This window comes from Monopterus albus, unplaced genomic scaffold (genome assembly GCF_001952655.1).
Source record: "Monopterus albus unplaced genomic scaffold, M_albus_1.0 scaffold6.1, whole genome shotgun sequence".
Taxonomy (NCBI): domain Eukaryota; kingdom Metazoa; phylum Chordata; class Actinopteri; order Synbranchiformes; family Synbranchidae; genus Monopterus; species Monopterus albus.
The window spans coordinates 6,804,888-6,832,660 of record NW_018127886.1 but is presented as its reverse complement, the minus strand read 5'-3'; the positions used below and the strand labels follow the sequence as shown (position 1 = coordinate 6,832,660).

General features: G+C 41.0%; 1 protein-coding gene across 5 annotated transcripts; it reads right to left on the bottom strand.

Annotated features, from left to right (window-relative positions):
• Positions 1-1,351: 1,351 nt before the first annotated feature.
• Positions 1,352-27,487, bottom strand: gnas (GNAS complex locus). 5 transcript variants are annotated; one of them, XM_020617318.1, is made up of 13 exons: positions 27,096-27,485; positions 25,709-26,898; positions 20,539-20,611; positions 14,923-14,977; positions 14,631-14,750; positions 11,978-12,075; positions 7,132-7,186; positions 6,515-6,588; positions 6,215-6,315; positions 5,997-6,117; positions 5,435-5,565; positions 4,636-4,703; positions 1,352-3,934 (listed from the first exon to the last, which is right to left on the bottom strand). In XM_020617318.1, the coding sequence occupies exons 2-13, from the start codon at positions 25,845-25,847 to the stop codon at positions 3,788-3,790; spliced, it is 1,182 nt and encodes a 393-aa protein (XP_020472974.1). In that variant the 5' UTR covers positions 25,848-26,898; positions 27,096-27,485; the 3' UTR covers positions 1,352-3,787. The 5 variants fall into 5 exon arrangements, with proteins under 5 accessions (XP_020472974.1, XP_020472983.1, XP_020472966.1 ...); XM_020617327.1 differs by having other exon boundaries at positions 27,190-27,485; XM_020617310.1 differs by having other exon boundaries at positions 25,709-27,485.
• Positions 27,488-27,773: the final 286 nt, after the last annotated feature.

Below are 27,773 nucleotides of genomic sequence, written 5' to 3'. Positions count from 1 at the left end.
TAGACACATTGAGTCACTTGTTTTGGCACTGCGAATATAGCTGCAAATTCTGGCAAGATGTACATCATTTGCCTGAATTACTCTCATATCAAACTTTACCTTAAATATGAAGATTTGATTTGAATAATGTTTAAGATAACCACCCCATGGAGGGTCTGATGCTATATTGCCCAGGAGAATATCTTAATAGTGGGTTTAGTGTTGCAGGGCCTACAGGACGTTACAATGAAGGAGTTTTTATTGCCTGACAAATGGCCTGGTTTAAACAACCAATATAAGGATTGTTACCGACACTTGGTGAATGTCTTTCTCTTTGATGTCTTTTTGAGCAAGACTCGATGTAGTGTTTCTCTCGTTGCCGGCTTGTAATTAAATTGATATGGTTGATTGCGTTGAATTCTTCCTTCGACCTAGCAATTCTCAAATATAGATTTTCCACTACACGGGTCAATACAGATGTTTGCCCTGAGATCTGTAGGAAGGATTTTTATAAAGGCCAAGGTTGTGTGTCCCCTTACCACACCCCCAAACACCAGAGGAAGATTATGACCAACAGTTACATGAAGGTAGATGCTTTTCTAACAGTGCTTTTGTAGGGTCTGAAGTACATTTTCCTTTGTTTCACTGCAAGTTGTTTTATGATCAGGAATATTATCTTACTTCCCACTGACAGTGTCACATACTGATCTTTTTTTCAGCTTGGCCAGCTCTTCATTGAAGAAGTTGTTAACAGAGTTAAATACTGCATGTATTCATTATGTTTTTATGGCTGCCACATTCAGTCACATGCATCATTTTATACACATTTTCCCAAAACTCAATCCAACTTATTTGGCATCTTTGGAAAATGTGGGGTCTTCACTACAAATTACAATGGAGTTCTTTGGATTTGAACAATATTTGGCTGCACTGAAAGAGTTTGTACTGTGGCAATGAAGAGGTTAAAATGTTTCATTTTTAACTTGTCATTGCAACACAGGCCAAAAACATGTAACAGGAATCATCTTTTCCTTCAGGGACTTGTTGAGGAGTTAAATGCATGATAAAGGCAAATCAGTTACGCTTTTGTGAGGAGTTAATTGAGTGTATTCACTTTCAGTATGATTTCACACATTACTGAGCTTCAAAAACCAGAAGCCCTCCTGTCCCAAAAATACAGACTGTGTATTTGAAGAGGAAATGACTAGTAAACGAACAGGAAACTCCCGTTCTGTGGAGCATGGATTTACAACAGCCCTTCCGGATGATAAAAGTTAAGGGATAAGATTTCAAAAATGCAGCTTATGAGAGTCAGCAGGAGTGTTGCCTGTGTTTGTGGGTGTGTTTATATGGTTAATGACAGATCTGTTGCTGTCTGCACCAAAAAAAAAACTTTATTTCTTCAGAGCTCCTGTTCAGAAAGTAGAGACCCATATTCGATGTACACATTAAATGAAGACTAGGGCACTGAAATGAGAGAGAGATGCTAATACTATACAGGCTGTCTCTGCTGTATGAGGCTAAGATGGTGGACCCCCTCTCATCAGAAGAAAAACTGAAATGAATTCCTTTTATTCTTTTTTGGCCTTTTTTTTTAAGCAAAAGAATTAGCTATGTGTAGGAATGAGCAATGTTTTGCACCTGTCATATCCTCTTTAACCCTTCAAAAATGTCCTTTGCAGATGTCAACTAAAGAAAACAAAAGAAACCTGAACACAACTTCATTTGAAAGGATTTAAGTTATAGCAATACGCACACTATCAAGTGTACAATTTGTCAAGATTCATTTCATTCTAATAAAATACTTTTTTAAAACCCATATACATTTCATATATTTATCTTTTGTGGGTATATGGATCCAAAAATAGACATTTAAATCATAAAGAGAACAGGAGAAGAGGGGAAGAGAAATAAAACTACAAAAGCTACCAATGGTTGTCCTCTGTCCCCAAGGAGAGAGAAACAACACAGGAGAGAAAGCAAGAACAGAGAGAGATAAAGAGAGAGGGGTAAAGAAAGAGCGAGGGGGAGAACAAAGTGGTGAGGGAGGCAGAAATTTAGGAGGGGCTTGGCCAAGCTATACAGCGCAGTATGACACCCACTTTAGCTCATTACACACGTACAGTCGTGATCAAGGCACAGGGATCTTCTAAAAGTTATTTTTTTCAATAAAGTTGTACAAAATAATACATTTTACAGTCTGTACAAGAATAATAGTTCAGCAGTAAAGTCAAGACAGACATACAAAGGAGCAAGGGGCTGGGTGGGAAGGAGGAACGATGAAGGAATGATAGAGGGAGGAATGGCAGGGAGGTGCGAGCAGGCCATCTGACCACGAGTTATAAAAAAAACTGTGTCCCGTTTGTTGCCGTCATCGTTTTTTATATTCCTGGATTATTACATTTTATTTCCCCTTAAAATAAAAGAACGCTGTCAGTTGGATAAAAGTGCTGGAGTGGAGGAGGGAGAGTGATGGAGAAAATGAGAGAAAGGGGACAAATGTGAAGGAGAGTGTGTAAAATTCTCAGAGGAGGAAGAGCAGGGGTGAAAAAAAGAAGAGAATGAGAGACAAAGAGTAAAGATAAAGAGAGAGAGCGCACAGGGCACAATGGCACAAAAGTCAACACAGACAAAAACAGCTGTGGAGACAGTAAAACAGGGTCAATCATGACAAGATGAAAGTTCTCTTTAACTTGTATGGTACTGTACTGAAGAAGGATGCTTTTTGCCCTCCGTTTGTAAAGTCCTGTAAAAGTTGGCTTTTTTTCTTTGTTTCTTTTTTATTTTAAACTTAATATATCCTCCTCATGTTTTGCTCCATTACCAATGAGGCAAAGTCAGGAGGCAAAACTATTCTGTGGAGAAGTTGAGGGACTGTCATCGCCATCCCTGTCAATTATGTCCAAACTCCATCAGAGAAATTCACACTGGAGTTGTTTCTGTTCTAATTTTGTGAACCTCTGCCCCCTCGCGGCCTGACTGACTGACCACAACACACCCCTGGTCCGTTTAGTCTCTGGCGACACTGCTCCTTGGGGCTCAGCTACACAAACAGTCACAGGCTGTTTAATCTCAAAGCGCTGTACTGGAAAAATCTGCTGGCAGCTCGACTAGCCTGATACTAGTCTGCAGATCAGTATGTTTCGGGATCCACCCCAGTTGTGCAGTCCAGTAGATAACAGGTGTGATACATTTCTGCGTGCAAGCAGATCTTGTGGCTCTGCTTGTACTAATGCACGTTTAAGTGATAGTAGGATTGGTGTACATGGTCTGAGTCAAGTATTGAGCACAGTGCTTATGTTCTTTGTTAGATACAGTGTTCAGCTGATCTGTTGACATGTTTATTTGCAGGAATTCAACCATTCTCCCTTTCCTAGTTGCACTGCAGTAGCTCTCTCTGTCTCAACAAGAGCAAAGTCTTACAATCTCAATGGCAGCTCAAACCCTCTGCACTGCAGGAAATACAGTCCAGACTGGACCACTCTGGGTTTTTGTAAAGGTGAAGGTGATGCATGTTGTTCAGAGGTGAGGAGCTGGGAATATGGCTGAGAGCGGAGATCGGAGTCTGTTCATGTGATAACCCCTCAAATGCTTCTATCAAAACAGCTGTCTACTGCAGGTAGGGAGTTTGCATCAGGAGAAGTTCTGGGTTCAGGGTGTGTTTACTGTAAGTGTCTGCATGTCTGAGTTTTGGTCCCCATTCCTTCACAAGAGCCCACACACTTCTGTGGAAGAGGGGAGTTCAGACTCAGGGTTCAGGGTTTTTCATAGTCGAATCCGTTTTTGTCTTAACACCTTTTCTCTCCCATCACAACAGCTCATACTGCCGCAGGTGCATTCGCTGGATAATGTCTCGACAGTCATTGAAGACACGGCGGATGTTTTCTGTGTCGACGGCGCAGGTGAAGTGGGGATAACAGTAGTGCCGCCCATCCCCGGTTGCTGTGCTGATTCTCTATAGACAGAGAAAGGAAAAGTTGAATTCTCTTTCATTACAGATATTACAACCTAACATTATTGAGAAACTGGACTGTTGAGGTTTTCTTTAGCAGCAGGAAGTGTTTCCATTTTTTTTCTTTTTTAACAGACCCAGTGCAAAGCAAACAAGCAGAGCACAAACACACACTCTTGGTCTTGGCTCATTAGATGATTTAACTGTCCACAAATCCTATGAAAAGACCAAATCCAGTAATGTGTTTTTCAGTCTCTCGACACTTTCTAACAAAAAACAGCACAAATAAAATGCCAAATAATTTCCTTAACAGATGAGCACTGTAGTTTTTACCAGACATTACACAAACAGTAATAAACAGTGTATTTGTTGGGGACTAATACACATATGGTCCTCTAGCAAGTATATACAACAGCAGGACATTGTATGTGGGAGTGGCTCAAAATAAAGTACAGTGCCAGTGTTATCTGTAATGAAGGAACATGTCACCCAGGGCAACAGTTTGGCCCACTGATGAGTAACTGGACAACAGTGGAGCTCTATGGTACAGAGAAATACAATATATTAGACAATATGTGCTAGTAAGATCAGTTTATTGTTGATGTTGGTCTTATCCAGGGATCTGTTGACAACAAGAACAGAGATGACTGAGTCTTTATAATTTTACATAGACAACAAAAGAACACTGATGCATATGCACTTACCAGGAATTCATCTCTTATGAAATACTTTGCCCTTGTGACACGTGGATCTTCACCAGGCTCTGGTGTTGCTGAGGAAGGACAGAAAGCCTAATGAGACCAAAACTCTTCCTTCAGAATGGGGCTGATCAAACACAAGTGGACCATACAACAATAAGGATGGAAACTGGATTCTTTTTTGGCGTTGATTAGCAATGAAGTACACATTTTGTAGGCAAAAGTGTGTGTGTGTGTGTGTGTGTGTGTGTATGAGAACGGAAACAAACTCACAGGTGTGCACAAAGGATGACCTCTTGTGGTCAGTGACACTAAATGCGCTGTCCCTCACAGATCTTTGGAGGCTTGGCCTTGTTATGCACAGCTGTTTTAATAATAGCCTCATAGTGGAAACAAACATCCTCTGTATCTCTGTGAAAGCACATGGATGATTCTGTGGACTCAGGAGCCTCTCACAGTGATAAGTGAGAGGTTTTCATAGAACTGGGACATATTTGGCACAGGTGGTGGAAAACTGGGACATCTTGGTATTTTTCAGAGACCAGCTGGGACTGTTTGAGGCACTTTGGGGTGTCTGGTAACTCTTCACAAACAATGATTAGATTGTTTCTAGATTGTTTAGAATGTTTCTAAAAGAGACATCTGCAGTGGAAAAAGGGCAGCTGTACTCGTACTATTATGGGTAGTGTTGCTGAGACCTGATGGTGAACTTTTCAACTCTGAGTGACATGGTACTGTCTAAATGACAGGGTGAGATCACAGGTGTCTGTGAATAAGAGCAGACAACTGTAGTCCGACTGCTCACCGTCGTCAGGGGTGGTGTAGCGAGCAAATTCAGGAAAGTATTCCTCAATTTTGGACTTCCCTGCCAGCACCTTCTCTGCTAGCAGGTCCTGTTTATTTAGGAACAAGATGGCAGAAATGGTCCGCAGCCATCTGAAGAGAACAAAACACCGTACATTAAGATCACACCGACTACATGATGATAAACTAAATGCAAGACACACTTCCAAAGATGGTGCTGATTTTCCTAATTTCTACAGCTTTTATTTGCTTACATGCTGCTGGAACATGTAAATAAAGTGCATGCTCTATCCTTGGCTGGTGATCTGCTGTGCCTGTTGCTAGGAAACCCCTGCACTCAGTTATACAATCATTCAAGAGAAAAAGGAGGCCGGTTCATAAAAAGTTTACCATACTTGACACTGAGCTTGGTCGATAACCATTATCCATCTATAGTAGCAAAAGGCTTATGTTCTGAGAAGACTTTCAGATTTTGTTATTTTGAAACTGGGAGTGCATGGTTTGACTTTTTCCCATCGCCTTTACTTCAACAGGGTGACAGAAAACATTAGGTGTCCTTTCACCTGTTGTTCCAGATGTTCTTGAAGAGGTTGAGGGCCTCCTGTAAACGGTTGGTCTGATTGTCCTCTCTGATCACCATGTTGTAACTGCTACTGGCCACCACAAAGATGATGGCCGTTACATCTGACAGTGAGAGAGGGGCAGAGATAACTCAGCCACAGTGAGAGAAAACAATGTGAGATTACTGAAGTGAGAGGAAGCAGAAATAAATAGAAGTTACCGTTAAAGCACTGAATCCATTTCCGAAATAAAGAGAAGTTACCGTTAAAGCACTGAATCCATTTCCGACGTTCATCCCTTTGACCGCCGACATCAAACATACTGTGTAAATGAAACATGACACATCAGTGTTAACAGGTGAAATGCTGCCATCATGTGGAGAAGCTGTGCTTCTTATTTTCTCCAAGCCACTCCATTTATTTATATATGCTATCACAGTACATGTTTAATATTGAAGATATGAGTCTGTTTAATAAGAAAACATACACTGGTATTTCACATGTTTTATGGTTTTACTTACTGGAAATTAACTTTGTCCACTTGGAATCTTGTCTCAAAGATCCCTGAAGTCAGTACTCTGCAACGCAGCAAGTCCTGGTGAAAATAAGAGAAATTGTAGCAAAAGGTCATAAAGACATTTTATTGTATTTTGAATGCTTACTTGGTAAACTCCAGAACAAGCTTTACACCCTAGAAATTCCTAAACTTATTTTCTAGATCAGGGTGAAAACCTGAAGAAACTAGGACTTGAAATGTTTTTATTTTATGCCCTAATTTCCATGTGTATACAGGGCAAGTTGGGTAAAACAATTACACAAGGCTCATCTTTGATGGTATGGACACTTATTTCACATTTAAAACTGAAAATAACAATGTAAAGAGGCTCCGCTGCTCTACTCCGGGTCAGCAGTTTTAACTGAAAACAAATGCACAGCATAGATCAATATCCAACTCCAACGCTGACCCTTTTTACTCTATAACATGGGTGTACATTAATACATTTGGGTAAGGGTCATTAGGGATGGCAAACAGTAACAGGCAAATTATTAAACTCTGATACACACCACATGTTCAAACCCACTTCTTGTTGAAATAACTCAAGAGAAAAAGTGGCTGTAATGGCAGAAATCCACCCACCTGATCAGTTGGAGTGTAGTCGCTCTGTTTCACAATGTCGATCTTATCTAGGAAACTTGAGAGACAACAAGTAAGAGAACCGTTATTGGGACAGTACTACTGATCAGATATTTGCTTCATATTGTCGAAGGCTTACAGTCTTTTACATGTATAGATTTGCGCAGGCGTCACAATAAATAACAGAAAAAAAAAAGTTTGAACTGTAAAATGATAGTACACTTCTCCATGGTGAGCATCACCCCTTTAACAAGATGTTGCCAAATTTAAAAAGATACAGGTGTGTTTTAGTAAAAGGTGCACTCATACAAAACACCCCAGCCATTTGAAATACAGCAGCTGTTTTCCCTCACAGGTTCTGCATGGCATGTTGGTAAGGCCTTTAACACAACAATTTGACAATGTGAGTAAAACGCTCTATTGAAATTGATATAAATGATACTGTGTGTTTTGATTGGCAGGTGACCTTCGAGACACAGGCGTCCTCCCTGCTCCTTCAATAGCCAATGAAAACAGGAAAACGCTCTACCGATATGTCGAAATGCATCAGTGCATGTGCCAGAAATGAATAAACATTGATCGAAATGACCAGAACAAAAATGTAAATGATATACATGTTCAAAAATAAGCTTTTAATTGGTGGTTTTAAGTTTCAGATCAGTCAAGCGCAAGAAGAAATACAGCTATGTGGCATGTTTATTAATTTAATGCTGTATTTTTTTTTTTTTTTTACTTTCAAAACCTTTTCTGAACTTCACTTGGTCTATCAATGTAAAATGCAACTGATCAAAAATCTATTTTTATTATAGTATACGGAAATGTAGACCATACAAAACTAGTGGAATGCTACAGTATGTTTTGATTATTACACAATCAAGACTGTACACAGTGGTAGGTGGACAAACGCTAAGTTTGAAAACAGCCCAAACCGCAGACATGCCTGAACATTTCAGTAACCCATACCAAGTTATCAACCAATAAAAAATTTTGCTAAGCCCCTTTCAAACCGTTACGAAAAATACATTTAAAGCAAAACTGAAATCATCTTAATGTTCATAGAAATCTGTACTTTCCAACATTAGCTCTAGTTCCTATTTCACCTTTTAAAATCCCAAAACATCACAGATTGCTCAAGATGGTCAAAATAATCTCGATGTGTATAAGTAACATCAAAAATGATCATTTCAATAATATAATTACTTGGGGTAAAAGAAATCAGAAAGTTACTTTTTGCAGACATGATAAGTTGCACAGTGGTGATTTGATCATTTAGTTTGCATCATCTAAACATGCACAAGTCACTTTTGCATCATAGGTAAACTATGTAACACTAAGCAAGTCTAAGTGCATCTCTGCCAAAATCTGCTTTCCTGAAAAACAAAGAAACTGAAAGAGATGGACAGAGGAGAGAAAACCAAAACAAACAAAAAAGAAAAACAGAAAGGAAAGTCGACGTGGTGCATAGAAGAACAAGTGCACGTCGAAACAGAAAAGGACAGATGAGTGCACATGGAAGTGAATGTGAAAAAAGGGAAGAAACAGAAAGGAAGGAGGAGAACAGAAAGAGAAAGAGAGAGAGAATGAAAGCATAGTGGTGTCTGACATTACAGCGCAGATTTCAAAAATAGCTCCCCTGCGCCCTGGCCTCCAGCATGGTTACCATGGAGACTCAACTACAGGCACTATTAATAGTCGATCAGCTCCTAATCTGGTGCAGCTGGAGCAGCTCCAGAAAGCAGACAGACAGACAGACGGAGACGGAAAAAAGGAAGACAGAGGAGGAGAAAAAGAAAGCAAGAGCAGGATGAGTTTGTGCTTGATGCGTGAGCGAGAAGAGGGAGGGAACAAAAGACTGGATTATACCATCTCAACCACATGAGGAAGAAACAGGGGAGGGGGGGGGGGGTCCCCTCATGTCAAGTTTTACACACCAAACCATCCTAAAATTTTGTATTAAATGCATGTAATATTCAACAAGAATGATTTATTCCTAGAAGAACATCAGGCTACACACTCGCAGCCCACAGCTGTGCAGCAAAGGTATCCTCCAGGAACACCACCCCCCCTCCTCCTCCTCTAATCTGTAGATGACTCAGCCTCTGCCATGTTTGCTCCTCAACTGAAAAGTTATGCTGTTACAAGAAAACTATTTCACTACAGTTCTTCTTTTTTGACTTTGCTTTTGCTTTGGAAACGCACATCAGTCTGTTGCAAGTCTGAGCTGTTAAATACATATTTAAGAGGCCCTTATGCAAACTTAAAGTATGAATTATTTATATATGGCAGAGGAAAGCTTAGGTTGTGTCGGGTGAAAGATGTTAACTGCACATATTTGCAACTGTATCTGACCATAATTTGAGTGTAGATGTTAAACATATCAATTAAAACCATGTTTAGTGGCTCTTTGCACATAAAGGCAAAAACCACAACATCTGCAAATGTTTAGATTGCTGCCAGTGACTCCAAGTTGGCCCAGACTATTTGCTGGGAATGGTCCATGCCCTCACTGATACAGTGCTGCCAAGTATGGTGAGGGGAGGTAAGGTAAGGTTCTTCCTCAAGTCCACTGTCATCTCCACTGTTTTGAGCATGTTCAGCTCCAGGTTGTTGTTGCTACACCACAGGACCAGCTGCTCAACCTCCCATCTGCAAGCTGACTTGTTGTCGTCTCGGATGAGGCCAATGACCGTTGTATCCTCAGTAAACTTAAGGAGCTTCATAGAAGGGTCCTTCGAGATGCAGTCATTGGTATAGAATGAAAACAGCACTTACTGTCAGTCTTTGAATGCAAATGTATAATCTCTAGCTTTTTTTTGTATGGAATAAAATCATGAAAACACTACCGATACAACACTTATATTCCATTTCTTGTCGCATTTCCTGTAGTCTATGAATCACTAAGTAGCAGGAAGTGGAATATCCAGCTAAATAAGTATAGTATTTATTTGTTTCATGATATACTCTGCTGGAATACCAACCCATAATGCAAACAAAGCTGCATTAAGCCATTTTGGTCACAAGGAGACAGAAAGATAACAAACCTTCCTGAAACACAGCTCTGATAGACCATAGAGTTGTCAAGTTGTTATTTATGGCTAATGTCTTAGCAGAAAATTGTCTGCCTTACTTTGTAGAACCTGCATATACATAGCATTTCTCACCCAAGCCAAAAGTAACTTCCCGTCCAGAATTCACTAGCTCCGCTTTAGGCCCCATCAGCTTCTGATGAAAACATCTGGTCCTTTAGCTAATAACATGCTGAATATTGTAATCCAGCTTACTTTGGTTCTTCACAGTGAGATTATCTGAGCTTGTTTGTTTGCCCAAATATATTTTTATATTTTATCTTGATAGAAGCTATAAAGAGCTACTCAGCTGATTTGGTTGTGGTAGATAATTTCATCCAATGCGCATCCTTTTCACAGATCGCTAGAGTTGGAGGGAGCAGCTGCTGGGTCTGAGGTGGGGAGGGTGAGGGGGGAGTGTTGGTTGTCAAACCTGCAGTAGAAGAAGACATTCAGGTCGTCTGCTAGTTGAGCATAGGGGATGGTTTTCTATAGCCAGTGATGTTTTCAGTGTCCCCCACACAGAAACGGGCAGGAGAAGAAGACATTCAGGTCGTCTGCTAGTTGAGCATAGGGGATGGTTTTCTATAGCCAGTGATGTTTTCAGTGTCCCCCACACAGACAAAGAGTCATTGGCTGAAAACTGGTTCCTCAGTTATTCAGAGCTGCTCTGATCTCCCTTGTCAGTGTGTTCCTGGCCTGGCTGTACAAAGTCCTGTCCCCACTTCTGTAAGCCTCCTCTTTGGCACGACAAAGCTGCTTGAGTCTTGCTGTAAACCAGGGCTTCTTGTTGTTGTCGTTGTCGTTGTTGTATGTGCAGCAGGTCTTTTTGGGCACACACACATCCTCACAGAAACTGATATAAGATGTGACAGTGTCAAGTGAGTTTGTCCAGGTCTATAGCTGCAGTCTCAAATACACTCCAATCTGTGGAGTTGAAGAAGGCCTGTAGCTCTGACTTAGCCTCCTCAGTCCAGCTCGTCACTGTTTTGACTACTTTTAAGGTTCTGCCTGTAGGTTGGAATAAGATGGACCATACAGTGATCAGAGAGTCTGAGGGCTGCATGGGGGACAGAGTGTGTCTTTTATTGTTGTGTAGCAGTGGTCCAGTGTGACTTTGTCCCTGGTAAGACAGGTGACGTGCTGTCTGTATTTGGGCAGTTTGTGGGAGAGATTTGCTCTGTGAAAGTCCCCTAGAACAGTGAGTGGAGAGTCGGGATGTTCTAGCTCCACTTGCCATTGTGTACACCACACTCAACAGGTGTATCTGCTCAGGTGCTTCCTGGCATCAAAGTACTTTACATCACAGAGTCACTAGTGTGCCCCAACCTTTACCCTGACTTTACCCTGGCTCACTTGTAATCTGGCAGTGTGAGCCGAAAAACACAAACACACAAAAAAAGACAATTGAATGCACTTGAACTGTGCAACTGAACATTCCCTTACTGTCCTGTAAATGTTCAACAATAATAATAAGAGGAAGAAATGTGAAGAAACTTAAGGCTTCAGAAAAAAGTTATTTCATAAAGATATGTTAAATTATTTAAAACAAGATGTTCCACAGATTGGGACAGACTGTAGTCTAAGGTTATAAAACAAATAACTTTTAGTTGTACTTTCCTGGTTTAGACTACGATCACGTTTTCCTAACATGAGAATGAGTTTGTGTTAAAACCGATGCTGCAGCCAGTTGGATCAAAGCATCTATTAATGCACCTAATAAATTTGTACCTCAGTGTAAATATCATTTCACCATGACGGTGGACAGGCAGGTAGCTACTTACTACTGTGCACAGTCGATTAGCTGGTACTCGTTAGATCTCTCGTAGCACGCCCTGACCCCCTCATCCTGCCACAGTGTCTTTGCATGGTCATAAAACTCCTGAGGAGGGACAGGGAAACAAAGGAAGACATAAATGACAGGAGGCAGAAAGTTGGTTGGGGAAACTGATGAAGAGTTACAAAAAAATAATATATTCATTCTTGACAATTTACCAGCTGCTCAAAAACTTAAGATATCACAAAACATACATTCATTTCTGTTCCGTTTTACTTACTGTGCATTTTACACCAAATATTGCAGCTGTGACAGAAGAAAGAAAACAGACCGGTGACCCTGTCATCCACAGTGTGTGTCTGAGGGCACAGGACCAGTTGCACCAATTTTACTACCTCTAGTGGCAGGATAATGGAGGGTCAGCACTCCCCCACCCCCCCACAACAGCATGGTGGAAAAAAATCAGTGCAATAATCAAACCTTGAACTGGCAGTGTAAAAGGGGCTAGAGCGACTAAGCAGTGTGTTTACTATGTTCATTGCTGGTTAAGTTAATTAACAGGAACTCTGTAGTTGATGTGCCCATGAACTGACCTAATGCAGGCCAAGCGCAGGCTATTTCCATCTTCCACACTGGGAACAACAAGTCTCTTTACACAAACAGTGAGCAACGGCGCTGAAGCAAGTGTAAGGCAGAACAGACTTTTGTCATCCTGTTTTATAATGTGGAAACTATGTCAACTATGTCAACCCACCAACAAGTCAACCAACCAAACAAATAAAGCCAAACAGCAACCATAAACAAACGACTGCTTCGCAACAGCTCAGTATGAGTGGAATTCCTGGAGCAGCAAATGAGCAGTGGTTACTGAGCATCCCATGTGTGAAAACTCACAGATTTGATTCCAGTTGCTTCAAACTGATACTATACCTGGAAAATTGTTACCATGTACCCGTTACATGTAAAAACAAATCCCTCCGTGGTGCAGTTCTCCATCACAACAAAGTTGTCATGTGTATGCAGAGTCCTCTTCTAATCAGACATGCAGAAGAAACTATAATGCAATGCCTCCTCTATCCCAATTTCCCTCTTTGTTTCCCCTCTCTCTGCTACTTCCTCCCTTTCTTCTCTCTCCAGTAACATCACACTAGAACAATAAAGCTATCAAACTGGACAACCATGCAAACCCAAATGCTCAAATACATATGAGATGTGATACCAGCAGCCCCAACAAGGAGGCTAGAGTGCAGCATCAGCTTAGAAACAGAGCCACAGGAGCTGGTAAGCAACAGGTGTCCTGCTCAGGGACAGTTCGGCAGAGTTGATGTGGTGGTGCTAGTTTGACAGAACAGCTGACGGCCATCACCTATGGCGGTATGAAAAGAAACAAGAGGTGCTTTTGTCTATTCCTAATCACCATTATATATTAAACATAAGCATGTGTGCTAAATAGCTCATTAAGTAGCAGACAAGTCAAAAGACTCTTGTTATAGCTCATTTAATACAAGTCACAGCACAACATACTGTGATTTACATAACTTGCTCAGTAAGTTTTTCAGATGAGTGAAGTGAAAAGTGAATTAAGCCTGGCATCACAGGTGACTACGGTTTAGTCTCTGGGCCTGGACAATTAGATAATGGAAATGTCCCATTGAGAATACTAAGCCCAGACAAACATTACCCACCAGGTTATTAGTAAACCTCAGTGTTTGCTACCCATGTCAAGGGACTAACACCTGGGATAGTGGGGATATTACCTAGTATCATCTACTGAAACACAAACACCCCACTGAGGATACTTGCACCTGTTACACATGTATTGTACCAACCACAGCTTTGCGCCACAGTCACAGACGGGGTATGCAACATGATACAATCAAACAGGTTATTAAACCAATCTTAAATTTGTTTAGCCATCCAGCCCATATTTTGGAGGTAAAAACAAAACAGGTTGTATCTGAAATGTTTGTTAAAGTTTTCCAATCATTATAAAAGTATATGCATAAAGAACTACTATAGTAATGCATTACATGGAGTGAGTCAAAACTGAACTACTATAGTAATGCATTACATGGAGTCAAAACTGTTGTACAAGGTAGTTTCTAATCAAAGATGAAACTACAAGTTATCCTCAGACCCAAAAGCTTTGTTGTCATACAACAGAAATGCTTGTGAAACAACAAAGAAAAAGCACCATACATATTCAGTAACACTAAATTATCAAAGTCTGAATCAATGCCAATGTCATTTAGACATATATAGAGTGACTACAAACAAAGCACTGCAAAGGGTATATTGAAAATAAAAAAAAAATAAGTTTTAGATTTCCCATAAATTTGCAAAACAATCTAAAAACATTTTTACATTGTCAGTAGATTATAAAGGGTAGACTTATAGGCCAAAATGTAATATAGTTTTATCCATTTATATTTAAATTTACAACATAAAAGTGTGCAAAATGTGAAGGGGCCTGAATAATTTCTGAAGCTACTTTATACTAAAAAGGTTCTCAGCACAAAATTTGGTGAGGAAACCAACATGATTATAACTGACAGGTATGATAAAAATAAGATCCAGGTTGTAATAGTTTTCCATTTAAAACTGTAGTGACGATAACCATATTTATGAATTTGTGTACAATCTGATAATATACTACTCACAGATGGAAACTCAAAGTCCTTCTGGTTGACGAGGTTGAGGATGTATTCGATCTGGTGCTGGTTCTCTGGGCAAGCCAACTGCACTGGTGGCGTCAGGTTGCTCATTGCTGTTACTATAGTCTGCCACATAGACACAAACCCAGACAGAACACATTTAAGTCAGCATGACTGAAACACAGAAGATGAATGTGTGTGTGTGTGTGTGTGTGTGTGTGTGTGTGTGAGCTAAGCAAAGTACCATTAAGCATTTTTCATCTGCTACAAGGAAAAAATAACAAGCACAGCCACTTACCTCAATAGCCTCTTTAATGTTATTCTTGATGTCCTGAATTTTTTGCTTCTTCTCTCTGAAATAGACAAAGAGGTTCAGTGGCAAGCATGTTATAGATCACTGCTATACAGCAGTAACCTATAGACATAACAGTGACTTCAGACTAACGGTAAGAAGCACTGCCCTACATACACATCATTGCTCTTTCTATGTGGAAACCTCACAAAAAGACGTAGGATACAAACTGATTCGTGGTACAAGTTTTTAATTTAAAGCCCCTTATACAGAAAAATAGTAATCCTAAAGGGGTACTTCAGCAATTTAGTATTTCATGTCCATGAAGTCAACAAAGGATCAAAACTGAAGCACAAGAGACACAGAGCTACACTTACTCATACAACAATGCAACACAACAGCATCTTCTGTTAAGACCCTCCCAGCCTCCTAAATGTCCATGTCTTTTGAATCCTCCAGTTTGTATCACACACGCCTGTTACATTTTGCATCTCAAGCTTAAGCCAAGATGCCCTCAAGGATATTTTAATAACAATAGGATAATCACCTTTATTTGGCCAAAATTTGTTTCTGGTACAGAACCGACGCCAACTCACACCGATGGCTCTAACCATCGGGGGCAACATGGGGGGTCAGTGTCTTGCCCAAGGACACTTCAACATGCAGACTGCAGGCACCGTGATTCCTCCGATTGGGAGATGGCTGCTCTACCCACTGAACCAGTCACCCCGTTGTTGAACTTTGTAAAGGTTGTCCATTACCACAGAGAACATCACAGCGTCATGGCGTTCGCTAGTTAGAGCTAAGCGGAACATTGTGGGTGTGGTGTATGAATGTTAACACTTTGTTATAATTCTTTAGTATATTACTTGTGTGGTGTAGAAGATAATTATTTATGTAGAGATACTGCTTGCAAACCAATGATGGTAAGATGATGTTATGGGGTAGGACTGGATAAGTCTGACTTCTTCCTACTCCATTCAAGCATGTACTAGGTATAAGCACATTGATATTGGATTAGCATTTGTTGGATATGTGTAAAATTATGTGTTGACATATCAACTGTCTTTACATGCTTGAAAGAAAGAAAGAATAAAATAAAGAATAAGTGTGCTGTGTGTGTTTATTGCTCCCTGGTCCACCATTTAACATGTTTGTGTGGGAATGCGGATTTATAAAATGATCTGCACGCAAGACAAGCGTACTGTTAACTACCATTAAAGATTGTAGTCAGTACACATCTGCACAGATGTCCTGTACCGAAACAGGCCATTATGAACGATGAACCTTCACATCCCCAACTAGCAAGCATAGTTTTAGTGAAGTTTTAAAAAGTACATGGAGGGAGTTCCATAGCATGCTGCACTACAGTGCATTGAATTCAGTTAGTTTTAGATATGGGGAGGGTAAACAGACCTTCATTGGCATGCGTGATAGAGAAATTATGTCTGTCTGAGGTGAAGGGTAATTGTTTGTACAACATATCTGGAGACTCTATGACAGAAATGTTTCCAACAATGGAAACCAGAGAGGCAGTTAGTCTATATCTTTCACCTTGAGCATGCCAGGACAACAGCACATTGTGTTTACAATACCTCTATGTCAGTGACAAAGGGTGAGGTGGGCCCCTGTGCCAGCCCTAACTTATATCCACAAGTGACACTGCTGCACTGCTCTGCAACCATGCCAAAATGTAGAGCATCAGCAGATAACCTGAGATCACTGCCAATCCAAGTGGGGTCTATCAATTTCTTTAGACTAGTGCAATTTGCATACTGATGTATTTGATTACCAAAAACAAAAGCTGCACAATTCTTCCTCACAAGGGGGAACTGTTTTGTTACCGTCAGATTAATTCTAAACTTGCTAAACACAATTATTTCTGCCTCATACACAAGAAAAGCAACAGGAGTAGCCATTTAGGTATGCAGATACACACATTAATGTCACCATCTACAGGCAAAAAGTAATAGCTACAGCAAGTTTTAAACTGAAAAAGCATATTTTCTCAATAGCCCAGGTTGTACACACACACACACACACACTAATGTAGGATTGATCAAGTTTAACAGAGGTGAGGATTAAGATTAGAGAGATCAGAAGGAACAAATAATCTGAAATTTGCATCCAACTGAACATGAACAGGTCAGTAGTGAGAAGGTATTTTCTCACACCATGCTCCAAACTACAAATACAAAATCTCATCCACATACACTTTACTGGGCCAAGGTACCATGTCACTACAATGCTACTACAAGCCCATTTTCACCTTTCACAGATGTTTTGCAATATTTGAGCTCTAGCACATGCAAAACTGGAGGCGCAGTATTAAAATTACTTGAAACCGTTGCTCTGACAAGGAAAAAGCCTCTAACAAAATCTGTTTGTTTTACAAATCTGGTTCAGAATGTGGCCCAGAAAGGCTTGAAACAAAATATATGGAGTTGTTATATTGCCACTAATACAATTTTCAAAATTTAAAAGGCATGTGGACTGGAATAAAGTTTGTGTAATCTTCACTGCCAAATGGCAACATGGCCTGTGAAGCCTATGAGGCCAGTGTGCACCAAGAAACACAAGAGAGTGAGAGATAGGAGGGGGGTAAGACAGAGTTTATTGGGTTAGGAGGGAGACTGAAAAGGCCCTGTTTACATTTTCAAACCGAGAGTCACTAAAAATCACATGGTCGTGTGTGTGTGCACTCTCCAGTGTTGAGTGTATGACTGCATTCCTGTGTGTGGTTAGAGAAAGAAAGAAGACGTGTCATAAACTCGTTACAGGGACAACATCTAAGTGATAGGTTAAGGTAAATAAAGGCAGTTAGTAGCAAAGTGACAAGCACTGGTAAACCAAGTCTGAAATTAGTACCAAATAATAACATTTGTCATCATTCTGCCTTCAAAAACATAAAATTATCAAACACATACACTATATTGAAGTTTATTTTTTCAAGTAAATAATCAATAATTTAGTCTACGCAATGTCAAAAAGTAGTGAAAAATGCCCATCGCATGATCCCCAAGCCTTCAAATCAGGTCAAATAAGCATCTTTAAGCTCATCGTTTTGGTTTTACAGTCCACAACTTCACTGTTTTGACTCAGTCTCAATGTGTCATCGTCAGAGTGTTTGGGTCTCAGCATCTGCGTTTATAAAAACTTTCCTCTGTCCCACACATCCCCAGTCCCCAGCTGTTGACCCCTTAACAGCTCCAGTGATGTAGCTGGCCATTACATGCCTTATTCAAGGGCAGCTCAGTCATAGCTGCTGAAAGAACAGAGAGAGCCAAGACCATCATTCACTCCCTTTCTAAATGAGATCAGCAATTGGAACTAGCAGTCTTCTGGCCATGAGCAAATTACTCTGTCCTTTGGGTTACCAAAACACTCAGTCGGTTCACTCCAAATCATTTATCACCGACGTTATTAAACCCTTACGTTTATGTCCTGAATCGGGATCCAGGCTCACTGAAACATATTACTGTGCTTGTCAAAAACAAAAAGGTAACACATTGTTACACATATGAAAGATGAGATTTGATGGTACACTCAAGGTCAAACACATACATATGGAGCAACAAGTACACCAGTTTACTAACCAACCCCACCCCAAAAGAAACAAGCCATGCATCTTTGTAAACAAATAAAAAAGCCATATTATCAGAACAATGTCGTTGATCTGACTGAAAGATGAAGATGCTGTATGTTTTGGGTCTTGTTAATGAAGATGCACACAGATATGCTGCGTTTCCACTATCTGAACCTTCCCTTAACCATCACCAAGCATAGCCTCCAGGTCTGACGTGGACCGTCCTGCTTTTTTTCCCCCCACCATTTCTGTTTCTGTCTGTGTGTCTCACAGATGCAGTCAGCTGTGTATTTACACGTGGTGCTCATGCTTGAGGTGTGAAGATGTGGACATTTAACCAATCACCAGCGACTGCCCCCCCCTCGCGTTTTGAACAGTTTTAACGTATCATCTTGTAATGAATGTCACTTCAGGTCTACTTTCTGAGTAGGAATCATCATATGCAATAAAAGACAACAATATGCAAGCACTGTAAAAGGTTATACCACAAACTCAATGGACTTGGCTTCTCTCCAGTGCATAAACTATGCATGAGCTTCTAACTTCTAACTGAAGCTGGACCCCTCACCCCGTGACCAACGCAACCCCCTTCATTAAAACACAAAAGGGAGTTGTGTTTTTGACGGACTAATGTGAATGTGGCACACTTCATCATACTGGCCTGGTTCTGTTATGTACTAATATCGTGAGACAGCTTTTGCCTCAACGAGAAATACTGTCACACCCCTAGTTCCTGGCACGTGATTTTTAGTACTACCTCCTGAGGGGTGCTGAAATTTAGCTCCCAGAACGCATCTCAAAAGTAGGCAAGTCGCAGTGGAAACAAACCCTGAACCCATGACAAGCGGTACTCTGCGGGAGACATTTCAGTAAGTTCCTATAATGGAAAACCCCCTATATAAATGCACAGTGCTGTAACATTTTTCACATTTTCTTTAGTAGAAATATCCCCCCGAAATGTATCTTAAGAGGGGGAGCTGCTGTCTAAGACTCCTGTGGCCCCAGAGCCATCAAACAGCCTGGCAGCAGTGCAGAGGTATTCCCTTCTAAAGGTTCGTGACCAGGACTGCCCTCTCTAACCAATCAGAGAAGGCCACCGTCAGGGGTAGGAGCTCATGGCTGTCAGTAATATGTGAACGTGCTTCAGCTCTGGCTGACTTGCAGTTGTATACAGACAGGGGCGTACTGAACAACATGTAATTAAACTAGTAGTTTAACTACATTCTGCAGCAGCTTGCTGGCAGTTCAGCTACATTCATATCTGCACAGTGATTCAAGCAGTTAAAGTTGAAGGTGCAAATTTTAGTTGATAAGATCCTACAAGTCAGATGTTACAAAACTGCCAAGAAGGATAACAGGCCCACTTTCTAGACCAAGCCTCAAGTGAGTCAAGTCCTCTACAATGGTGCAAGTATGAGTTTTCTTTTAGTTGTATTCAGATAATGCAAAATCCAGATATAATATTCCTTGCACGTTTGTGCTTGTGAAAAGCCCAGATGGGATTGTTTTGATTAGGACAGGTTTAGGTCTCAGGTACTAAACTCAGCTCAGGAGAATTTTTTGCTGGAACAAGACTTTTTGGTTTTATACTTTGCATTACATGTACATGTACAATTTTTTTTTTTTTTTTACAAAGTAGTTTGCACTATTTTTCTTTTGTTAACCATACTAGATTTCTCCCTAGGGCAGCTTTGCTGTAGTTCAACTCTTTCCAGAATAGTAATTGGTAGCTCACAAAGCTAAGCTTTCAAACTAGCTTCCCCAAAACTGGCTGTTTAATACTGCATACAGTCAATTCTTGTCAACTTGAAACTGGGAAATTTCACATGACTACACCATATGAACTTGTCAAATTCAGGCTTAAGTAGAGGGTCTAAGAGGAGCTACAGATTCAACCTGGACTTTAGGTTTTGCATAGACATGTTAGTGTGTGCTGTGTTCTTGAAAGGATGCAGTACCAGAAATGGTTCCCAGGTAACATTGTGATATTTGCTCGTGCTTTGCAACTTCCGTGCCTTAAAACATATCAGACTTACTCTGCATTGAAGCCGTTGACATGTAGGATCCTCATCTGTTTCACTATGGTGCTCTTTCCTGACTCTCCAGCTCCTAAGAGAGATGAAGACAAGAAAATATTAAGGCTCTGTTGACATGTGAAACAAGACCACACACAAAGCGTTAGATTATTAGTGCATACTCATTTGTCTGAAAAGCCACTTTACAGTGTGTGTACAGGAGGTCGGTGCCCCATATTTGGATACATTCACTGTATCTGACTAAAAGGTTTTCGATTTAAATGTTCAGAGCGTGTTCTGGCTGTGACTTCTGCCAGGTTTGCACTGTAGAAGCCTACTGAAACAGAACAGACTATGCAGGCTAACACTTGTCCCAGGTCCTGCTGTTGTTTCCACTGCCCTCCGCCCACTTTGGAGGCCAGTTCTGGGAGCTACATTTCGTTACACCCCCCCAGGAGGTAGTACTAAAATTAGGTTCCAGGAATGGAAGGGGGAGGGGGTGGGCACTAACAAGGCTGTTGTCTATGATTGGTTAAATGTATCTGGTCTCATCTATTAACAAGCATTCAGACTGGTTCTGGTACAATGCACTTTCCTGCTGTGTTTGGGCCGCTTTGGTCAGGGGGATGAGGGGTTGCAGGTGGAGGGTTGAAGGCGTGTACGATACAGCCACGCTGTGACAAGCTCACATGAGTGGCTTTGTTCATATTTCCAGCCCAACGGTGTCCATTGTGTTTTGGTTAGCCATGCTGCTAACATAGCCTACTCTACCTTGGCACCAACTCTACCACCAGATTGTCAGCATTGATAGATAAAAAACATCCAGTACCCTAAGGAAAACGCATGGCTTGTCATTATGGTGTGTTAACTGTGGCCCAAATTTGAGAGTGAATAGCAGTGAATGCTGAAGGTAAACAAAAGAGTCTTCTTCCCATTCCTGTGGGCGTCCACATTCCGACTGTCCCCTGTATATGATTGGTCAATGCAGCGCCTCTGCCAAATGTTGTCGCTGTCCGGTGCAGCTAAAGTTGAACCAGATCCAACTTTATTGCCACACAGGACTGCGTTGTTTTGCACGAGTTGCCTGTATTTTTTTTCCACAGCTTTGAAACTCATTCTGATCAGCTTACTATTACCAGCACGGTGTGTGAACACACTCATTGGTTTAAGGTAAAACAGGGACTTCAGAGAGTTGACTGCAGGCAGAGTGGCATGGACATCACATTTCTGCAGGTTTGTGTTCTGCAGCTTGATAAACTGTTCATACAGTCTAGTTAGTGTAGATTATACTGTACTAACGAGCACTGTGGTCCTTGACTCACATGCTCTGCTCAGCTGTGTGTTTGTGTGAGAAGTGCAGCCCCGCCTTTGTCTAAACAGGGACCAACACAGGGGAAAATAAAGTGGAAAAGCAACATAGAATGGACCACATCAGCCATGAGGTTCAAACACTTATGGGAAAGCTTGGAGTGTATAGCTGGTTAGGCTCCTACAGTGGAAAACCTGGCAATACTATGCTCTACGTAAAACTTTCAATGGGCAAACACTGTGATCACAAATTCAAGATGACATTTAGAGACCCGATGACTTTCCATATAAAACAAGTCTAAAAAAGTTTCAACCGGCAATATTGTCATGTTGCTGATTTTGAGACCAAACAAACTACATATTGCCCTCTACCTCCAGAAATGAACACATTTCTTCTAGAAAATTACTACTTAGAAAGCTTGTTGTTTGCCTTTATATCCTGTGGATAAAATGTTATCACATGTGTTAACATAAGTGACAGGAGGATGCACCCACTGGCCTATATTTCTGTTAGCCAAAAATCAGCTTTACTAACTTACTGTAAGAGAGAAACTTAAAGTTCAACATATACAATTTGCAAACTGTTTGACATCTCAGTGCCTAAATGTTTTCATTCACTTGTCTGCTCTTCTTTGTCCTTATCTTTACAAGCAAAGATTGGGAATTACCAGTGACCCAACTCAGAATTCCCCAGAATGAATCTAACTTCATGTCTTAAGCAGAAAGTCCACATATTTTGCACAGAAAAAAAAAATCCAAAATCAAATGGTAGTCTTCTTTAAAAGTCCTTTAAAATAACCGTTTTCATTTGAATCCATTCAGGGACTACAGATGTAGTACGTCTGAATTAATATAGGTTGCAGAGTTCTTGTACAACTATGGCTTTTTTCAAGACATTTTTGCCTCAATATGTGACTGAGGGACTTATTTGGATGGGCAGTCTGTGGGCTGTGCTTTTCTCAGGTCAGCTGGAGTCCCTGTGAGTTTTTGGGGACTTTGAGTATTTACAGAGCACCAATACTGTGAAAACAGCCACAAAGAATATCCCAAATATTATGATTTGGTACGAGGACAGGAAAGGAGTTGCTATTCTCAACAATGCTGATTCTTTCTAATGGAGAACATAACAAGTGGCACTGTTTGTCCAAAGTCTTTAACGTGATAGTCTGTACTTTTTGGTAAAACTAGAGAGCTGAAGATTTGTCCCTTCCCACACTACGTTGTTTGATGGAGCAGAGAGAGAAACACCTTTATCAAATAGAAAACATCTTGAAAAATTACTGCATTACATACTGTAGTACAGTAGTGTAGCGGTGATTTGGGGGCTTTCCCTTCTTGTATACTAGAAACCATTTTTGGTCACATGCTTGAGAACACAGTCAGTCAAACTCTAATGAACCCGAATCCTTATGAGTACCAGCACAACTGTGACTATAATACAATGGATGCACAATGCAACAGTTGGCTGTCAAAGGCTTGGTCAGATTCTTAATATTATTATTTTAAAAATATTTGTTTATGTCACAGATTGTGCCATTTTTAATACTGCACTTCCTAAATTTAACATGCTTTAGGAGGTCCTGGCCATCAGTGGTACATGCAACAGGAAATATTCCCCAGTCTGTGGGTCTGTCCCTGAAACTTTTAAACCACACCAATAAAGTAAAAGTAATAAATAAACGGTCATATCTCCAGAATAAGTGCAACACAAAACTGTGTTCATGTTCTGAAATAACGTTAATGAATTCAAGCTGGGTGACTTTTCACATGCAAAAACAAAAATATCAACTCTGTAACTTAAGGACAAATAAATAAATAACAGTAGCGGTAAATCACTCTACTCTGAAGTCAAGACATGAACCCTTTTCAGACATGTAATGGAACCCTGAAATTATCTAGACATTATCTGGAGGAGCTGTATGTAAAAACGCAAATGTCAGACAGATGTTAGTCAGCTGATCTGGACCTTAAATGGACTTTACCCTGCAAGCTCCCTAGTACAAAGTCCATGTCATTTCCAAGTGAGCCTGAGTGAGCCCATGTGAGAATACAGTAACGTAGTCCGAAGCATTCACACCGAGCTAGTGGGCGTGTTGAACAGGTGACTGGTGTGAAACCTGAACAATACAAAAATCCGATATTGAAGGAAAACTGTCATTTACAATGAAAACACCAACAAAAATAAACCGTAGACAACACAAGATTGTGGAACTTCTGTCTTTAAGAGCTGGTGCCAGAATCGTCAGACAGTAAGGAACGGCAAGAGACTTGGTTGTTTATGACCAAATTATAAACCGGCTACGTGACTCCTGCCTCCTGCGTGCTCTATCCAGGCCACCCCATCAACTACTCATCCTCATTCATGGTGCAGCTCCATTAGGTCTGGGTGGTTTATGTGGTTTAATTAATTTCAAAAACCTCTTATTCATAAATGGAAAGAAATATAATTACTGTATTTTGTTTGAAAAAGTGTGTGTTCGGTATAGAAGGTCTAGTCTGTAAAAGTAAAGATTTGTAACTGCTACTCCTCAATACAACTCATTAACACTTTAATTTAGTTACTTAATCCAATGATGGCTGTAGTTCCAGCTGCAGGTTACAATTATACTGAGCAACAGGTGAACAGACATGCTTGAAATTTTGTTCTGCTAATAAAAGGCCAATGTTTGTGCATCACCTATACATAACACAAAGCTTGATACAGCAAATGTATCAAGCTTTAAACAGTGTATCATGTTTGGTTAGTGGCTGCCACTTTCACTGCTAGATTCTTTATCAGATACCATCTTCTTTTCCCAACATAAATACAAACGGAGCACAAGTCCTACCACAATTTTTTGTTAAGCATTTTTTTTTCTCCTTTTATACTTAATTTGGCTTTTTTTTCCCACTGTATAAAACACATCCTTCAAACTATGCAGACTCAAATATCAGTCTGCAGGTCCAGCATCTGCAATAAAAGTCTAACTAGTAGCATTTTATGTAGCTAAAAGGCAGCTAACTTTACCACAGACATCTTTGTTTTGGATTTCATGTGGGTCCAGTCCTTCTGCTTTCCTAAAGTAACTACAACTTCCTCTCCAACAAAAATACCAGTGTATCATACACACCCTGCCTGATATTTCTGTAATCCAATATTATGATTTTTACAAAGAACACTGACTTCTTTACAAGCGATAAGCCTGTGAACAGACATATGAGGAGGGTACAGAGGAGAGCATGGTAGGGAAAATTAGACACTTATTAGTCTATTATGTAATATAGAGACCCAGCCCACCTCTAGTTCACTGTGACACACAACCACATGTTGAGCCTTGCACATGTTCATCTCTTCATTAAGCAGATTTCAGTGTGGTTTTCCTTACAGTCACATTATCTTAAGTCACTGTTTCATCTACACACACACACACACACACACACACACACACACACACACACACAAACTGGCATATCATGTGAAAATGGTGTTAGCTTAGCCAGCCTTTCAAGCCTATACACACGATGAGGACTAAAATGTGTCCTAAAGCTAGTCCCAAACTGATTTGGCAATAATTGACTATAAATGACAATAAACCAGTGTGGATGATGTCACTGGTTATGTAGTCTATGATGATAACTGCCAGCAGTTCCCCTGCCTTATATTCAGCCTATGGACTCTGTAACACCATGTTGAGGTGCTGGTAGACTGCCAATCTGTAAACAACATGCTGAAAACCCCACACAGTGCTGCATTTTAAGCCTTATGCAATGGCAAAGTCATACTGTTGACTGTTTCCCAAAACAACATCCCAGAAGGTTATGCAGGGAGGAAGCAAAGCCTCAACTGTGCAGATTGAGGCCTTGCCTGTAAAGTAGCAACAGAAAACAAAAAAGCCAAACTCACCTAAAAGTAGTAGTCTGTGTGTTGCTCTGTATATCTGTTTGTCTTTTTGGAGCTGCTTCTCTATCTTTTTGTTTGCTTCTCTTTGTGCCTTCTCCTCATTTCTCTGGTCTTCGGTCTTACTGTTGCCCAAACAACCCATCTTCTCGTAAGAAAAAAGGAAAAAGGGGGTCCAAGGGAGGTGGAGGAGGAGGTGGAGGAGGTGGAAGAAGAACAAGAAAAAGTGGAGGTGGAGAGGGGTATGCAGAAACAAAAATAAACAACTAAACTAGTCTAGATCTCTTGTTTGACCAGCAGATCTGGCAGCAATGTCAACCACATTGACACCGTTTAACGCCCTTGGCCTGCTCCAAAAGCTGTCCGTGGCGCAGCACTGAAGAAATTATGTGTCCATAACGCGTATTTCGCTGTCAGAGAAAGGGCAGGATACTGCTGCTGACGACACCGAGGCCGTCTTCTCAGCTCGCCTTTTCCTCCTTCACATGCAGTATAGTTTTTGTTTTGTTTTCCCACTCTCTCCTCGGTCAACTGTGTAACGTTAAGAACTGTAATCCACCACGTCTGTTAGGACACCAAAAAACCGGGGTTTCACCTCAAACGGAGGTAGAATAAACTGCCTAATCTGCATCTCCAAAAGCCCGGGTCTTGCGTCTCACTGCTGCCCGTGACAAGGAGCCGAACTCAGCGTGTCCGAAAAGCTCGACCGTGCTGTGGCGCGGCTCGTTTCCACGTCTCCTGTCATGATAAACATTTCCAGAGGTGTACCCTTAAATTCTCTATTACGTTGTCTCCACGACGGTTGTCTTCGTCGGGGGCCCAGCAGACCAGGAGGGGGAAAAAAACAATATTGACACCTAAACGAGCTACATGTGTGGTATTCTCATTGCTTCCGTCGTCATCCGGCTCCTTCTCATTCTCTTCATCAAATCAACGCCAAACAGCTACAGACTCGCTGCGGTCGTCTTTTGGGCTGGATCACCCACCACTTCCAACTCTGAAACGACCCAATATCCACCGATTTGGCCCCCTTAATTACGATGGCTGTGCTTGCTCCTCCAAGGGCCTTCTCTCTCTCGCTGCCCCTGGCTTTTGTTGCTGAAATGAGTTATCAGCCCCTCACATCACCACCGAGCCTCCAAAACTGCGCACCGACAGACTTTTTTTTTAATTCCCTGCTCGGCTCCGATGAATACCTTCAAAGAAACAAAAAGAAAAATTAAAAATAATAATAATAAAATGTAAAAATCGAAAAGAAAAAGAAAACGTGATCAAGATGTGAAAATCCCTCGAAATGTATCCACGTCTGCTGCAGGTGAAAAAGCAACACCCGCTGTCAGGCTCAGTTTTTATAGCCTACATACGGCCTGTAGATGTGTACACACATACACACCCTCATATAAACATCCACACATGTATATGTATGTATATTCCTCTTGAATCCGAGGTGAGTAAATAGGCTTGAGACTACAAGCATTTACACTGACAAAAAATAGGACACGAGGTTGTTGTAGCAGCACATTCCAACCGCGAAGGCCGCTCCTCTCGTGGCCGCTGGTCGTGAAAGCTGAAAGACACGAATATCCGATTCTTTGAGGTTTTTATTTTCTCCTACATTGAGGAGATAGATAGCGCTGAAGAGAGACGGGGTGGGGCCACACAGCGCTCATTGAACCCTGGGAAGGAAAACCCGAGCGAGGAGGAGAGGAGAGCAGAGGCCGCTTCGTCCCGTCACGTGGCCCGGGCGCGGAGAACGTCAACGACGCGGCTCTGCGGAGAAAACGGCGCCATCTTCAAAGAAGCGCGCACGGTTTGGAGGGGGTCATGATTATGTAGCTGGTGGCGGGCCAGCGTCCCTATAGCCAGGGTTGGAGGAAGGAAGGCAAAAAATACCACTACAGCAGTGTTAAAAATTCTTTTACTAGTACGGCATTTAAATTGTTACCTATGTAAATGTACAAAACCATCAAATATGCTTGAGAGAGCAAAAGTAAAACTACTCATTATGCGGAATGGGGCATTTCACATCTATATATTAATGGATTATAAGTACTGATGCATTATTTTGCTC